The following is a 17,523-nucleotide window of genomic DNA, read 5'->3' as shown; positions in this document are numbered from 1 at the left end:
TCTCATTTTAGATACAGCCATGTTTAGCAAGGCTACCTGATACATAGTCTGGCTAGACTTCATAGCATGTAGTTCAGATGATAAAACTTTTCCATACCTCAAAAGAGGAAGAAAACGGCATCATAAATGCTGAAGCTCTCTTTTACTAAATTGATTGTGTCTAGTTTCTAATACGAGTTGATGTAACACGGAGTCATCTTCACATCTCATCCTATAAACATGTGATATATTTACTATTATAGCTGTTGCGTGCAGAGATTAAAAAGCATGATTGCATTTAGAGATTAAAGATAAAGCGGCACCCACCCTCAAATTAACCGGGGAGTGACAAACTGTCTATTGGCAGCATGAGCAAAAGAGCTGATACAAAAACCTAGTTTACAGAATTATAAAAAGATTTTGTTCATATGTTGACATACAAAACTTAATTAAAAACAAATATCAAAAACATTGCATAAGCCCAAAGCTCCGCAACCTCGAGGCTTTTGTTTGTAAACCCAAAAAGCACCAGTAAATAAAAACAAGAATCGAAATAATTACTCCCAACACCAGGTAGTCTTAATGAAGGATTAGACAATATAGTTCTGTAATGATTGTGTAAAATCATCCATAGAAGCTGGCGATTGACTACTGTATTTCGGAAGGTGGAAGGAACTCCCAGGACTCATCATGGCTGATCAAATTGTCCCAATTGTTCTTGGTTGTCTTTTTTAAAGACACCTGTATGCGGTCATCATCTATCTGTAGAACAGATGTACATAGAATATGCAAGAGTGTCCTACACAAATGTGACCTGCTACAAAGGCCATCCTGGTTATATATGAATGTTGACAAGGAATATCGGATGAAAAAAATTGACAATAGACCGACGAGTTAGCTATGAGTAAGGGAGATACGTTGACAAGAAACAATGCGACACAAAGATCTCACCTTGGTCTCTGGAAGTTTTTTAGTCTCGATATCTTCTGGCAAGTTGCTGACTTTGCATTTAAGCATTGGCTTGTCTCCGGCATTCACCAGGAAAATGAAGGACCTTGATAAACCATTAAGGAAACTCTCATCAGCAATGATTGTGGCAATGTTAGTGACCTTTGCACAAACTTCCAGGGTAGTAATAAAGACTACTGCATTCATGAAAGCAAACGACACTAAGCAGCGGGTTACCTCCATTCACTCACAAGAGTGTCGAGCCATTTGTTGAACCTTACTCTATGAAACAGCCTTTAGCTACTGTTATCTAGCAAAGAGGGAGACACTGCTTTGGAGTTGCTTATCCAGAAGGGAAGATTACTAATATGATGTCAGTCTCAATGCTGACTTATTAATCGGTAGCTATGACTGTGTAATCGCATTGACAAGGATCACAGACGCACTCGACGTTTTTGATACGAACTCGTGAGAACTAACAATCAGAACTAAACACGAAAAACCTATTAACTAGTGTACTAATGGTTCATACCGAGTAGTTGATTGTATTTCAAAGTTCCCTTGCGCCTCTTTCTTCTTCAACTCTTTGATTTTAAAATCAAAAACATACTCTTTCCCCTGATCTCCCCTGACAAGATCACCTGACAGAACCATAAGATAGACGGTGATAACAAACGATTGTAGGAACAGAGTAAGTCGGGCCAAAATAGGAGAATAACCTGGCTGTCAATTTTCGATATTCTTCAATGTTTGGTTGTTTCATCACATGACAGAGTCAGCAAGCAGTCTGAAAGAATGGGGAAATAAATTTTGTTACATCTAGTGAATGTGCATATTTTGAAAGCACTTACGACGCATGCTGTCAGGATACCATTGGAACTCTAGAATATTGCTCGCAGCCATCTTTGGTAACCCCTTCTACTCCTCTAAATGCCTGCTTCTAAAGAGACATAAACACATCAGATATTAGCTAAAATGGATGGCATAAACTAACTTGCATCATCATAGAAACTACCTGCTGATACAGATCAAATTAACATTAGCGAGGTATATAATGGTAGACTACATTACCATTACGGATTGTAGCTTCGGGTGAAATACTGCTACAAAAACATTGGACACTAAAATGATTGTCTAAATATGGATACAATATTTAGTGAGCAGTCGCCAAGAAAAGTGCTGAAATACACAAGTGTGTGACTTTATCACAACAGATAAAACCAGTAAGCAAAGCGTGTTTACCATCACAATGCTCGAGGGACATACAATATGCATTATTTCTGATGCAACCTTGACCTCTGTCTATAAATTATAGACCGAGAGTTTCTTGGTGGAGACTGATGCTGAAAATAGATAGATTTTGAAATCACATTTAGCACAGATGATGAACACTTACTGAACAGATACAGATGAAAATGGTAGAGAGCTATATCAGTGCTCAACTACCAAAATTGGTAGAAGTGTGCCAGCTTAGACAATTGCAAAGTAAAAGGCTAGCAGTTAATTTAGGGATGACATGCTTTTTGACCATCTGCGTAAGCGGAATAGACACCAAACCAGCAATGCTATATAAGCAGCATTATTCGCTATTAATACTCGTTGAGACAGACGACAGACGTAATGTAACTGTGTCACAGACATTAGATCCAAAGATACACTAGGGTGTAGTAGTACAACCTCATGCCGCTATATTATCAAGGCATCGCCTGTCTGAGCAGCCAATCAAAGCCTAGGTAGAGACGAATAAAATAGTGATTATAAATTAAGTACCAGGGTTACATGTTATCTCAGTTTAGTCGCAGTTTTGCTGTTTTAACGATGGTGATAACATGCATTGCTTTACCAAAACATGCCAGAGTAGAGCATTTTTATAGTCATTGCTGTGCCACAACTTGCCTTTTTATATGAATAAAAACCCAGAAGACAATCAAATAGCAATTACGTCTTTTCCCAGCTCTGCTGCAAGAGCTTACTACTAAAATCCATAAAAAGCCTGATGATTGGTTACACAATTCTACAGCGACATTGGTGTAATGGTTGAAGGTGATGATTAACTATTAGTATCTAGAACATGTCTTTTGGCAGTTCTCTGACTTGCTGATTAATGTATCTATTTGATTGATTTTCCTCTTGACTGCTCAGAATGTCTTTAAGGATTCCTTGACCTGCTTGTTAATATATTCCTTCTGAATGAATAATCTTGTTTTGCCAGGTTTCGGCGCTCAAATGAATTATAAACATTGTCCAGATTCTCTTCTTTATCGGTGTCCAGTTTTGTTACTATCTCCATAGAACAACATAGCCCTTGCGCCTAATAACCTTAAAACCTCTGAACCAAACGAGACGATCTCATAAGAGCCATGCAGGTATTTTTCTCTATGAAAAATCCATTCATCTTGAAGCAAGACATAAGTAGAACTTTCATTCAGTGGATTATCGACACGAAGTGAGTAAAACTAGCAATTATTCGCTACTGAAATCCGACCTTATTATAACTTTGTTTAAAATAAGAGAGACGCCAACCAAACATCACCAACACTTCGCCAAACACTTATTTTGCTTACATAGAAGTGGTCAGACAACCAACCATTAGAACAGCTCGGCAAGTAAATTATGTAGTTGAATTACACTGTTGTATAGAAGTATTAGCAAAAGCAGAGAGCATCATGGAGAAATGCCTTAACACCGGAGATATACACAATATTACAATGAACATGACACCTAATACATTAGAGGACCAGCAATAAAGACGGTCGTCATATACTCATCTACAAGCAGCTTAGCAACCTTTTGTAGAAGTAACCCATGAAAAAAGAGACATCAAACGACATGCTAGAAAACCATAAAAAGATATCAGACCTGTACCAGACATGACCAAGACAACTGGAGTTGGTTATCATTTCATCACTCCCATGATGTACTTAAGACAAGTTCACTCAATTGCTAACCCACTGCAACATGAAGATCAGAACCTGAGCGCCTAAGCACCTTCTCATAAGCTAACAGAGACATTTATAAAAGAGAAGTTTCAACGACTCAGCATCTATCTATCTCTCTTTCTCAAGGACCTGTTGAGGCTCCCCGCCTTTAAGCACGCCTAACTGCTATGAACACAGCATTCTATGAACTAGCCTGCCTACCGAGGAACCTCCCTCTATTTTTCCCTGTCTATGGCGCCTCCTCCTCCATCACCAGCTGATCATCTTCTAGTTCACTATTTTAACCACTGAGCCTCTATATCTAAAAACCATCATAACTATTGTTTGACTGTCGAACCTCAAAACAGAGCAAGCAAACATGGACAACTGTTCGAGTACGGGTGTAACTTCTTGTGAGTTAATAGTCACGTGGTGCTCAAGAGAAGCATGTAAGAGTGTGTGGGCATGCGCCACAGTACGCGGAAAATTGGCCATGTTGTTTTCTGGTAGAGGGCTCCGTTCGGATAGCTCTAGTTGGGATCTTCGCTGTGTTTTGGCTATATTACAGATCAACTATCTTTTCTTGCCTGTTTGGGTCTTGGTGACTCGTGGTTTTATTATTTTTTAGAGTATAGTCTGGCACTACGGTGTTTTTTGGGAAAACGCGCAGGTAGAGTAGGAGTGACATAAGGGGAGGTTTGAAGTGTCACCGCTAACAGTCTGGTACTGCGTATATTTGCTTACAAGCTATTTCGGCTTTATTGTTTTCTTTTGTTGGTTAAGTGGTGCTACTCAGGTGGGCTGGGGCAAGCTGGAAAGGGCAATGAGTAAGCCTGAGAGCAGCCAGAAGGCTGAGCCATCTCAGAATGGCAGAGGGGTTCAGCCACTCGAGGGCGCATGGGCGGCTGAGGTTGCTGGACAAGTGCCTTTGGTGCTCGATGCTGCCTTTTTGGTGAATCTGGTCAAACAGACACGATGGCCTATACTGAAAAGGCTGAGCCGGCAGATGCAGCCATTTACAGGTGATGGTGCAGTTGGGGTAACCACATGGCTTTCCTAGTATGAGTGGCTAACAGCTGGAATAGATTGCTCCATGCATACTGATTGCGTACATGCTTTCTGGCACTGCTGCCAGAGTGCATGGACGCATGAGGGTTGGCAAGGCCTTTCAGTGGGATGTCGTCAAGGTGGAGCTGACTGCCAGGGACACCCACCATGCCTTGACAGGGGGCATGGTGTCGTTTCGTCAGCTGCCGGCTTGAGGCCGAAGAGACAGTTGATATATACCTGGACCGCCCGCAGCAGCTCAGCGGTAGACTGGGGGTGGCGCTCCAGGACATGATTTTCAGAACCAAGTTCTATGAGAGACCGGCTGAGTTAGTCTACAAATGGGGAGTGACACATGACAGAGTGTACACTGCCAACTTTGGTTCTGTGCTGAACAGAGCGAGGGGAAATAGGTTTCTCGGAGAGCTGTTGAGGGTCGCCCCTCAACGAATAGCTTAGTGGCCAGTTCTGGTAACCGATCAGAAACTGCTTCTGGCAAGCAGTTGGGGGCTGCTTCTAGCAAGCAGCCGGAAAGCAAGGAGGGTTGAATTCGATGTGGGGGCTCATACAGAGTGAAGGATTGCACACGAGTTAAACGACCTTTGTCTGGTACGGGGACGGCAAAAACCTCTTCTGGTAAGAGGGTTGGGTGTTTCCAGTGCAGTCACACGGACTACTTTGTACGGGACTGTCCTGTGCGGCCACCGCCTGGACCGGCGGGAATGCTCACTGAAGATGAGGGCACCGCGTCTTCCCATATGGATACCATGTAAGCCAGGCTTACACGGAGTCTCATAACATCATGGGGACCTGAAGTGGCATTGGTGGGACAGGGGGAGACTGGAGGTCACATGCAAGCAGTAAGAGTGTACTGCGGGACAGTCCTTGGCTGTCCGGGGTGGCCGGCGAGGCTACAACAAGCGGTCGTATGCCGTTTGTTTGAGCAATTTTGAATGGCTGCAGTTTTTAGTGTCTAGTTGACACTGGGAGTGAGCGGACCCTGATAAGTCCGCAGGTGCTGGCAGGTTCGACCAGGCTCAAGCCGAGCCAGCCATTGTTGACAGCAGAAGGCATCTCACGTGAAGGGGCAGTGTCAAACGGTCATTGGTGTGCAGGGACACTGTTATGGTGTTATAGCACTTGTGAAGGACAAGTTGTGCAACTTTGGAGTTGACTGCTTGCTGGGTGGTGACGTCATTGACTACATGGGAGACGTTGCTGTCCATAGAGGAAGTGATGCAAAGTATTTCATCAGGTGGGGAAACCCTATCCGAATGGATGCTGTGGAGTACATGCAGGGCAAGATCTTCTACTTCCCGACCTGGTATTTCTACAGGTCCTCCAAAACATGGATCTGTAGGTCTACGGACTTAAGGTCGACTACCCCAAGTTCGTTGTATTTTGACATCCAGCTCTCAATCTCAGCACAATACCGCTCATGCAGATTAGGTGCTCGACTACACTTGTACTAAGCGATCTAGGTCTGCAATCCTTTCGGAGATTCCCCAGACCACCATCAGCTAACGGTCCACCGGTTTCGGGCAAAAGTGGGAATGAAATCACGGTCATTGACTCGCAGTGATACCAGATCACCGCCCGACGACGGCGCCACTCCCGCCACCCGCATGCGGAGTTGGCCCAGTAGCAGTCTGGTAGTGCATACTTTTGCTTACACTTTTATTGGCTATTTTAACCTCTTGTCACTACTATTTAGAATTCTGTTCGTTGTGTATTTTAATTGGTAGACTTAAAAAAATGTAACATTTACTGGTAAATATCAGAATTGCTTGATAGCTTAACACCTTCACTAATACCTGAACCAGTAATAACCGAATTAGTTCCCACAGAGCAAAAGCGCACATTAGAATTAGAATAAAATAAAAAAGCAAATTCAACACTGATATTGTGTGTGGGTTCGGATTAGCCATACATAACATATTTTCTCCATATTCAGCCAAGACAATGATATCCCTTAGCAGCTTGCTACTCTAGCAGCAACTAAGTTTCATTAATTGAGCTGTAATGACTTTAAACTAAGTATCTTGCGTTTATACACGAAAATGCCACATTATTCGATAGCATGGTATAAAAATAACCAACCACCTCTATTAACGAACGTAATACAATCAATTATATCCATCGGAACCCGAAATAGAACGACCAAATCTTTACTCTCTTGCTCCCGACAATAAGGACAACAAGGGGGTCGTCCCGTCTTATCGTCTAAATAGCGGTCAAAATTAGCGACTATTGTTGATCCCATTTATAGCAGCCCGTTGGGTGTGCCGTTAGAGGCAAAATACTACATTGAATATTTAATTACAAAGTTTGTTTTATTAGAAATCTCTAGTGTTGCACATCTGGCTAATTAGTATGTTTATAGATGTGTGATGGAGTCGTTAAGCCTAGCTCTCCTAATCACTGCATGCGCCCAGGCCTGCCAACCCAAGAATGGGAAAATGCTTGAGATTTGATTTTGGGGAATTGATGTATCAATAATAGCATATATAAAATTGAGGAAAAAGTGGGGCAAACATCTCACGCAATGTCATTTTTTCTTTGGGGTGATTGCGTGAGTCTCACGACCAATGTGCGAGAGTTGGCAAGTATGCATGCGTCCAACTATCCTCGGATTAGCCATGTAATGCAGAAGCCAGCTTGCATAAAAAGCCGATGGACTTACACTCAGCACTTGCTATACTAGCAACTGTGCTTAAATAGCATAAAGCAAGAAACTGCAAACTACAAAGCCAAAAACTAAAAGGCAAAGGCACCACTTTCCATATCACCGTATAGAACAATGTAATAACTTTAATGAACCTCTGCTCAGCTTTGGGCATGTTTATTTTTTTGACATTTTTGCATTTACATGTGTAACTATTTGGATGTGTGGTGGAACACAAGATTTCCATCCCCTCTTGTACAGTTTCTATCCGGAGTTATGTTCCCTTTCTTTCTTTTGTTAGCCATGCCCCTAAGAGAGGCTGGTCTTATCATCTAATTTGCATAATTTCATGTACTTAAGGCAGGGTCTCGGCCCTTTGTAGTTGTTCAATACATGCAGTGCAATTGAATCATACTCTTTCTGCTACCTTAAGCGATACCAGAACCACCCCGGCATATAGCTATTTCCAAAGACCTAGTCTATGGACTGTGCTGTGGGGATAGACTCATAAAAACACTGTCGACCCCTGTCGACCTTGTCGACCTAGTATAAAACCTCTTTGGTGCAATCCCTTGTGTGAGGTGGTTAATGTTGACCGGTGGAGTAAGCCGACCTAGTCGCCTCTGCGTGTTGGTCACGGGAAACCAGTACACAGCCCCTGTGAAGGGTGAATGCAGACCGGTAGAGTAAGCCGACCTAGTCGCCTCTACGTGTTGGTCGCAGGAACCAACACACTGGTGGCAGCAGTGGGATTAGACTGCTGTAACACGGACTTCTAAGACAACCTTTGTAACCATGCCAAGCAGCCGACGGAATGCTACCAGACATCTGGCTGAGGCAGAGCTACAACAGGTCGACCAGATTGGTCAGATGACAGAGGCTATTACTAGAGCCTTACAAATGCCTAGGAGGGAGGCTAGCTTCAAGCCACCGAAATTCGATGGGAGTGAAGATGTGGAACTATTCATCTCCCAGTTCGAAGAGGTTGCAGAAGCTAATGAGTGGAATGAGAAGGCCACTCTCCTCCACCTGCGTGAGACATTGAAAGAGGGGGCCAGAGGTTGCAGTCGAGGAGATTCACCTGCCTCCATCTTCTCGGCCTTACGCACAAAGTACGGGCTCTCCCCGAGAGAGGCTAAGAGTAGGCTCCACCTCAAGAGGGAGCCAAAGACTAGCCTCCAAGAACACGCAACGGAGATGGAGCGTCTAGTGAAGATAGCATATGCTGACCTTCCGGACTCCTACCAAGCTAACATGGCCATGGATGCGTTTTCCCTGACTCTAGGAAACACGCACCTCCAACGCCATCTTTTGGCAGTAAGAGCCCAGAGCTTAGAGGAAGCGGTGCAGTCAGGGAATGAGTTCCTGCAAATTCAGCCCACTCTTCCTCGGCCTGGTGCTCAACCCCTAGTAATGACAGTGGAGAAGGAGGAGACTACCCCTGCTACAGTCGCCCCCATCCACTCGGATCCCCCATCAGCCACCCTGAATGACGTCCTACTGGCTATAAAAGGGTTAACAGATGGACTAAAAGAAGGAAACCAATTGGGGCGACGAGGAGCGGAGAAAAAGGAACCTAACTGTTGGGGCTGCGGCCAGACAGGGCATGTACAGCGCCGGTGCCCTCAAGCTATCCAAAGACAACCACCTCAAGCCACGAGGTCGGGAAACGGTTCCCATCCACAGCAGTAGGGGGAAGTGCTGACTGTGGATCTACTATACCAATGCAACACCAGTGGCAACGGCCACGACGGACTAGGCGACACAGGCTCCCCCCCTGGTCGCCACCGGTCCCCTTGCATAACCAGTATCAGCCCTTACCTGAGTGTGCAGGTCTCCCACCCTCAGAAACCAAGGAAGAAACATACGTCTGGCCAAAGCCGTCTCGGCCTTCCAAAAAAGGCCCCCAGAGAATGAGCGAAGCCGGACGAACTAATGGAGATGAATTGTGGAAGCCACATAATAGCAGCTATTTCTTGCCAGGTCGCATCGGAGGGCAGCCCGTCCAGATTCTCGTGGACACCGGATGCACGTCTAATCTGTTGGGACGGCATGTTTTTGAGCGCTTACCCAAGGATGTCAAGAGCCGATTAGAGGTTCGAGAAGACTATGGGCGGATGGCAGATGGTACACGGCTGCAATTTCACGGACTCATCACTCTCCCAGTCAGAGTCAGGAGTGTCCAAGTCACTGTATCTCTAGTGGTGTGTGCCCTGAAGGAGGATGCCATCCTGGGCATGCCATTCTTGGTCGACCACCACTGTGAGATGAATTTTCAGCAACCCACGTTGGTGTTAAATGGGCAGAAATTGACTTGCACTGACAGAGAGGGTCGACCTCTGACAAGTGGAGTTCAGATAATGCGAGCCACAACGCTTCCCCCTCGAGCCGAGGTCTTAGTCGCTGGGCGTCTCACGTCCTCATCCTATCAGCTAGTAGGGCTAATCGAAGGAGTAAGAAGCAGTTATATGGTGGCCGCCAGCCTACATCAACCCGGTAAAAAGGGGAGAGTGGCCATCCGCTGTATGAATCCTACCGACCATCCAGTCCGCGTGACGGCAGGGACGATTGTGGGACAATACACTGGAGTAGGGCCGGACGAAATAGGGGTTCCCTGGACAGCAAAGGAGGATGTCGAGACTCCTAAGGAACATCCCCCTTCTCCTTCAGGCGTGCCCCCCCCCCCCACATGCAGGACTTGCTCCAACAAGCGGCGCCGCATTGCTCGTCCCCTACCGAGCACAGGATGGAAGACCTTTTGGTTCGTTATGCGGATATGTTCAGCCAAGGAAGCGAAGACGTGGGGCGTACCACCCTGGTACAACATGAAATCCCCCTTCTCCCAGAGGCACAACCCATCCGTCAACCCCCATATCGAGTAGGACATGAGAAAGAAGCCGAAATTGAGCGACAGGTTTCGGCTCTTGAGAAACAAGGCATGATTGAGCCCGCTCACAGGGCCTGGAGCTCTCCGGTGGTCTTGGTGAGGAAGAAGGACGGGGCGTGGCGATTATGTGTGGACTATAGAAAGCTCAATAGTGTCACTTGCCAGGACGCCTACCCCCTTCCCCGGATCGACGAGAGCTTAGATGCCTTGTCCGGCAGCAAGTTTTTCAGTACCCTGGATATGATGAGCGGGTATTGGCAGGTACCTCTCTCTGCTGAGGCCCAGGAACGGTCAGCATTCACCACACGCAGTGGATTATGGAGATGGAAGGTGCTCCCCTTTGGGCTGACCTCCGCTCCGGCTACCTTCCAGCGGCTAATGGAACGCGTCCTCCAAGGGCTACACTGGAAAACTTTGCTGCTATACCTAGACGACATCATCGTCATGTCGGCAGACTTCTCTAGTCATGTAATTAGGCTGGCAGAGGTGTTGGAACGATTGAGGCAAGCAGGATTAAAATTGAAGCCCTCTAAATGCAGTCTGTTCCAGACCCAAGTCAAGTACCTGGGCCACAGAGTCAGCGACACTGGAGTGGCTACCGACCCTGAGAAGATTCAGGCCATAAGTGAATGGGCAGCACCACAGGATGTGACTCAATTAAGATCGTACTTGGGTACCACTGGGTACTACCACCGATACGTACCTGACTACGCCTCGATCGCCAAACCTCTCACCCTGTTGACAAGCGAGGGGGTCCCCTGGAAGTGGGAGAAGATGAACAGGAAGCTTTCCTTAAGCTCAAGTGGTCACTGACGCACGCTCCAGTAATGGCATATCCTGATCCCTCTTTACCCTACGTACTCGATACTGATGCTAGTAACGTAGGGACCGGAGCTGTGTTATCCCAGGTCCAGCAAGGCAAGGAGCGACCTATAGCCTACTATAGCAAGACCCTCTCCCCCGCCAAACGCAACTACTGCGTGACGAGAAGAGAGCTGCTGGCAGTCGTGCTAGCTGTCCGACATTTCCGGCCATACCTATATGGCAGAGAGTTTACCATCCGGACAGATCATGCCTCCTTGGTTTGGCTGCACCGGAGAAAGGAACCCTCTTGCCAGGTGGCCCGGTGGCTGGAGAGCCTAGCCGAGCACAAGTATCGAATCATCCATCGAAAAGGCGTTAAGCACGGTAACGCCGATGGGTTGAGTCGACAATAGTGCATCGACTGCCGACAGTGTGCTGCCATTGAGAAGCGGGATCGGGGGCCAACTAGGTCACAAGTGTGTGACTCTCTAGTAACCCCAGGAACTAATTGGGAAACTACCGTACCAGTGGACCAAGTTCCAGTACAGCCACCAAGAGGTACAGGAGGACCCAGTCCTAGCGCCCACCAGTTGGACGAAGACGAATGGCCTCGACTACCCAGCAGCAGACATACATCAGGGCCCAGCTTCTCGACTCCCACACCAGCCTGCCTAGTTCCAGTATGATCAGACGCTAGGGCCACGAGTTTAGATTTCTCACCGCCAGCTGCCCCAAAGGTCCCAGAATTGTTGACAGTAGTACAAACCTCACTAGATGAAGTACGAGCATTGCAACAGAGACCCGCTACCGACCTAGGGATAATTTACCAGGCCGTCAGGAACCGGAAAAGAGTCGAAGAGGCAGTATTGCAAGTAGGCAGCTCCGAGTTGCAGCGGTTGGCCCGGATGTTCCATCAGCTCCAGATTGACGAATCAGGTGTATTGACCCTTCATCTCATTCAGAATGGGCGAGAAAGGGTGGTGGTGGTATGCCCCAAAACTCTGCGACAGGAGATCCTGTGGAAGGCCCACGAACAAACTCACTGCGGTGTGGAAAGGACCCTGAAGCGCGTCCAGTTGGATTGGTACTGGCCGGGCATGACTGGAGATATCAGGAGGGCAGTTCTCTCCTGTGAAGTTTGCCAGCGGGCTAAGACGGGAAAGGCCCGGACCTCCGGAAATCGACAACGGTTGTACGCTGGGAGGCCATGGCAGCGTCTAGCAGTAGATTTAGTGGGACCCCTACCTCAGACACCTCGAGGAAATAGTTGGGTGTTGGTACTCACTGACCATTTCACTCGGTGGTCGAATGCCTTGGCTATCCCTGACGCTACAGCTCCAACGGTGGCCCAAGTCTTGGATGAAAGAGTATTCAGTTACTTCGGTCTGCCCGAAATTATCCACACCGACCAGGGGAGCCAATTCGAGTCCTCTTTGCTTCAAGAGCTATGTGACTTGTGGGGAGTCGACAAATCTAGGACCACTCCGTACCACCCCGAAGGAAATGGTGTGGTTGAACGAAACAACCGAGTATTGGGTGACTCCCTACGAGCACTTTTACTGGGCAGAGGACAAGAGGATTGGGATCAACTATTGCCACAGATCATGCGGACGCTGCGAGGGCTACCGCACTCCGCCACTAAGGAAACACCCAATTATTTGATGTTGGGTCGAGAGCTTCATCTTCCTGACCAATTGCTGCATGGAAATAGGTTGGAGTCATTTACGAGCACACACGAGTATGTCCAGACTGTTCACGACCGGTTGATACAAGCTCATACTCTCCTCCGAGATAGACAGAAGGAAATTGTATCAACCGATGTGAGGGAGTCTCCGCTGTTCAATGAGGGTGACCTCGTATGGTTGCTAAGCAAGCGGCGAAGAAAAGGGGAAAATCCGAAATTAGCGGCCAAGTATGTGAGGCCCTATTGCGTACTAAAGAGTCACAAAAATCATACGTACGAAGTAGAAAGATATGGACAGCGATCCACTCAGGCCGAAGGAAGATTAAGGCTCTGTCGCCCTAGCCCTGTGCAACAAGGTCGAGCCCCAACTGAAGTCGAACCTGCCCGACGTCCCAACATGAGAGGTTATTCCCGGAGACGAGTATCACAGAAAAACGGTAATCCAGATGCTGTTATTTCCGAATCACTTCTGCCTAGTCGATTAATAGATTTACTAATACCACAATCGCCAGGAAGATTGGAACCACCTTGGCTCCCCAGCGAAGAATTTTTGGTCTCTCCAAGTGAACACAACTCTGACTCTGGCCTCGACACCGGCTGCGAATTGGCGACCGAAGAAGCAAGAGCTACGGGGAATGAAGGAGCCCAGGCTAGTACCACTGGGACCGGAAACACCACGCGGCCCCAACGAATAAGAAAGCCCCCTGCGTATCTAGCAGATTACGACACAAGTACTGTCCAATCAGGAGAGGCCAGAAGGGGTCAAGGCCGAAGGGCAACCATTTTGGAAAGTAAAGAAAGCCCTCTCACTGTTTGTTACCAGCTCGACACGCACGCACACTTACACCCTCCAGCCATGGAAGTGATTAGAGAAACCATCAAGGAAGCTTCCCCAATTACCGGAGCTCTACCCTTGCTGTCAGAGCTGGTAATTCCGTTAGAGCTGCACCCTGCTCCCAATGAGACGTTGGACGGTATAGACTCCGACACGACAAAGGAGGATTTTTCTCCGAGTTCTCGAATACCGACCAAGTGGGTCTCGGAGGAGACGACAGGAAATATAATGACGCTGTGTGAGGAAGACGGTGCCCACTGCCCTTTATGCCATCAGTCTTTTTCCCCCCCCCGAAGGTGTCGGATCCATTTCTCACAACACTTCACGAGGTTCTTCTGCAAATGTGGAAGAAATTCTACTTCAAGAGATACGATAGCCAAACACCAATCGAGAATGAAGGGCCTGGAGAACCGGAAAAATCACGGCGGAGGGGGGTATCAGGATCTACGAGGTCGACCGCGCCAGTTACCCCGCATGGATAAGGAGGGTCGAATTAATCAATCCACCGGCCTTCGAGAAGCCTATGCCTCATGGTCCGGTTAAGATAAAGCCCCCTGTGAGGAGAGGACCACAGGCACTTTTTTCCTCTCCCCCGAAGGAAAAGCGGGTGAATCGGAAGTGGAGTCCGCTCAAGAAAGGGAAGCCCATACCTGCTCCCAGGAAGTCGCTAACGACGGTGGGAAGCATCCAAAGTCGACTGGGAGACGTCCGACCCCGTGCCACGGTAGACGCCCTCCGAGAGGAGGCATCCAGCCTCAGACGAACGGCCCGCCGCCTGGAGGAGCTGGCTAACCAGATGTCGACTAAGTGAAAGCTTACGATACAGATTCCGTTAAAACATTGACTATTCCTAGAAACCATTATTTACACATCTTTTATCTTGTAGTATATTCTAGCTCGTTTGTGTTCTTTTTTTATTATTTTGTTTTATCTTTTTGTTTGTTTTTTGTTGTTGTTGTTATAGCCGATTGCCGTCTATAGGGGCGGCGTGTGTGGTGGAACACAAGATTTCCATCCCCTCTTGTACAGTTTCTATCCGGAGTTATGTTCCCTTTCTTTCTTTTGTTAGCCACGCCCCTAAGAGAGGCTGGTCTTATCATCTAATTTGCATAATTTCATGTACTTAAGGCAGGGTCTCGGCCCTTTGTAGTTGTTCAATACATGCAGTGCAATTGAATCATACTTTTTCTGCTACATTAAGCGATACCAGAACCACCCCGGCATATAGCTATATCCAAAGACCTAGTCTATGGACTGTGCTGTGGGGATAGACTCATAAAAACACTGTCGATCCCTGTCGACCTAGTATAAAATCTCTTTGGTGCAATCCCTTGTGTGAGGTGGTTAATGTTGACCGGTGGAGTAAGCCGACCTAGTCGCCTCTGCGTGTTGGTCACGGGAAACCAGTACACAGCCTCTGTGAAGGGTGAATGCAGACCGGTAGAGTAAGCCGACCTAGTCGCCTCTACGTGTTGGTCGCAGGAACCAACACAGATGTTTATTATTTGCAAACTCATTTCAGCGATACACTTGATTGCATTGAATTGTACATAAATGTTCCATCTTATCATGCTTATAGAGCTGGAAGAATAAAGAGTAATACGTATCTATATAGATATTTCTCGAAGTATGTCTGTGGATATGTTGGTACGCATTCCGGCTATAGAACTTAAAATCTTGGAATAAAGGTTTCATACCAAAAAAGATTCGATCTCGGACTCCGCTGTTCACCGGTCAGATCAGATCGTTATCTTTTTTAGATCTGACCTCACCGGTCAGATCGTTATCTTTTTTAGATCTGACCTCACCGGTCAGATCTAAAAAAATAACGATTTGTGAGTTTCTAGCCCGTAGTTCCTAACTCGGTTTGAAAACTGTGTAGCTGTTTTGGCGATTATATGTAATCAGTAGTACCATGGACGTACGAAAACAGTTTTGTAAAACTTTTAAAAGAAACCTTTGACGTCAGTGTTAAACGTCCTGCTCTAGCGGGCAATATTTGTTTCTTTTTTGCATTTCTAGCGCAAGCGGCATCCTGGGCCCAGCATCGTGCTGCATGCTTGCAGTCAAAAGTCTTCTTGAAAATTAAGAATGATTACTGACATTAAAGAATGGTTACTGGTGTTTTGCTGGTGCTGGAAATGCCTAGATTTATTCTAGATACTAGAAATATAAGGTATATATATAAAAGAGTGATAAAAACATAATACATTGAAAAAATACCAAAAAGGTTTACTGCTCTTAATAAAATGTTACGCTGCTAAAAATAGATCCTAGACAGATGTTTTATAAGCAACTATGTTCTTGATGACAGTTTGTGTTGCAACAGTGTCTTCTAGTGCAGTCTGTTAAATTTATAATTGTTATTTTCCTTCGAAATATTGGACTAAGTTTTAGATTTTATTTTACTTAATTTAGGTGGTAAATGTTGGCATAAAACTGGCGATTTCTGTTGAATATGTGTGTAGTTAATGCTGTAGAACGTATATTATGAATAACGAACAATAGTACATAAGTGAATAAGGAATACAATACAAGAGCATTAGAAAAACGTGTAACGCATCCTCGAGGATAAAAACAGAACTGCGTGCGCATGCACTAACCGGAAACGGCAAAGCCAATGATTCAATAACGTAACATCTCTCCTTCCCCTAGGGAAGAAACATGTCATCACTAATTGTAATCCCCTTTTTAGGACAGTTCATAATCTGACAAATATGATGGAACAGTTTTCGCACGCGCTGATCGTCTGATTTGCGTAGGTGTTGATTGTGGTGATTGTAGTATTTCTTGTGCCATGGGGGTGCATGGAATCGAGTCAACGGTGCCTGAAGAGGGCTGCTCGTGTGGACACGTCTCCGCTTCAATATTGACACCTGTCTCCTGACCCATCGGCAAGTGATTGGGTTTTGTCACCTCGCGTTCACTGTTCATTTCATTGGAGGTGTCAGCCAAGTACGGAGAGGTTTCTCTTTTGCGTAGCTGATCAACGTGACGCCTTACAATACCTGAGGTGGAAGCATCTAAAATCTCATACATGGAATTTCCCAGAAGATGCATGACTGACCCTTGCAGCCACTGAACGGCTGGTCTCTGAAACGTCTTGTACCACACTAAATCACCCTCCTGAAAGTGACGCTTCTGCGAGAAGTTTGTGAGTGGTGCAGCCTGAATTGATGGCTTCAGAAGATCTAGTCTTGTTCGCAGACATCTGCCCATCAGTAATTCTGCTGGCGTCTTGCCTGTTACCATGCTAATCGATGTACGATATTTGAGGAGAAACTTATCAACTTTCGTGTTTACTGCTTCTGTCGAAGCCTTGTAAGCTTGTTTGAATGTCTGCACAAATCGTTCGGCTTGACCATTACTTTGTGGGTGGTATGGTGCCGTTGTTAAATGTCGTATACCATTGCTCTTCATGAAGTGCATGAACTCCCCTGATGTGAACTGAGGTCCATTGTCAGTGACCACTGTATAGGGCAACCCATGTGTAGCAAAGACTCTTCGTAGTGTTGCTATGGTGATTGCTGAAGTAGACGTCCGAATGGGAAAAACTTCCGGCCATTTGGAATAGGCATCTACTATAATTAGGAACATTGTATTGTCTAGAGGACCGGCATAATCCAAATGTATTCGCTGCCATGGACTATCAGCAGGGGCCCAATGGTGGGGATCTGATGGAGGATTGTGTTTAACCGCATTGCACTGCGGACAAGACCTTGCAATGGCTTCAATGTCCTCATCAATTTGTGGCCA

General features: G+C 46.3%; 1 protein-coding gene across 1 annotated transcript in view; it reads right to left on the bottom strand.

Moving 5' to 3' along the window:
- Positions 1 to 209: 209 nt before the first annotated feature.
- The window catches only part of LOC137389605 (uncharacterized), a 33,789-nt gene continuing 16,475 nt past the window's right edge, over positions 210 to 17,523 (bottom strand). Inside the window, exons 2-4 of the mRNA XM_068075664.1 lie at positions 1,460 to 1,568; positions 931 to 1,033; positions 210 to 741 (exon numbers count right to left, since the gene is read on the bottom strand). Of these exons, the coding sequence (XP_067931765.1) occupies positions 628 to 741; positions 931 to 1,033; positions 1,460 to 1,568 (326 nt within the window). The 3' untranslated portion in view covers positions 210 to 627. The remainder of the gene's footprint in view (positions 742 to 930; positions 1,034 to 1,459; positions 1,569 to 17,523) is intronic.

The sequence above is a fragment of the Watersipora subatra genome, chromosome 3 (genome assembly GCF_963576615.1).
Source record: "Watersipora subatra chromosome 3, tzWatSuba1.1, whole genome shotgun sequence".
NCBI lineage: Eukaryota > Metazoa > Bryozoa > Gymnolaemata > Cheilostomatida > Watersiporidae > Watersipora > Watersipora subatra.
Note: the sequence above shows the minus strand (reverse complement) of the source record. Positions and strands in the feature narration are given on the sequence as shown.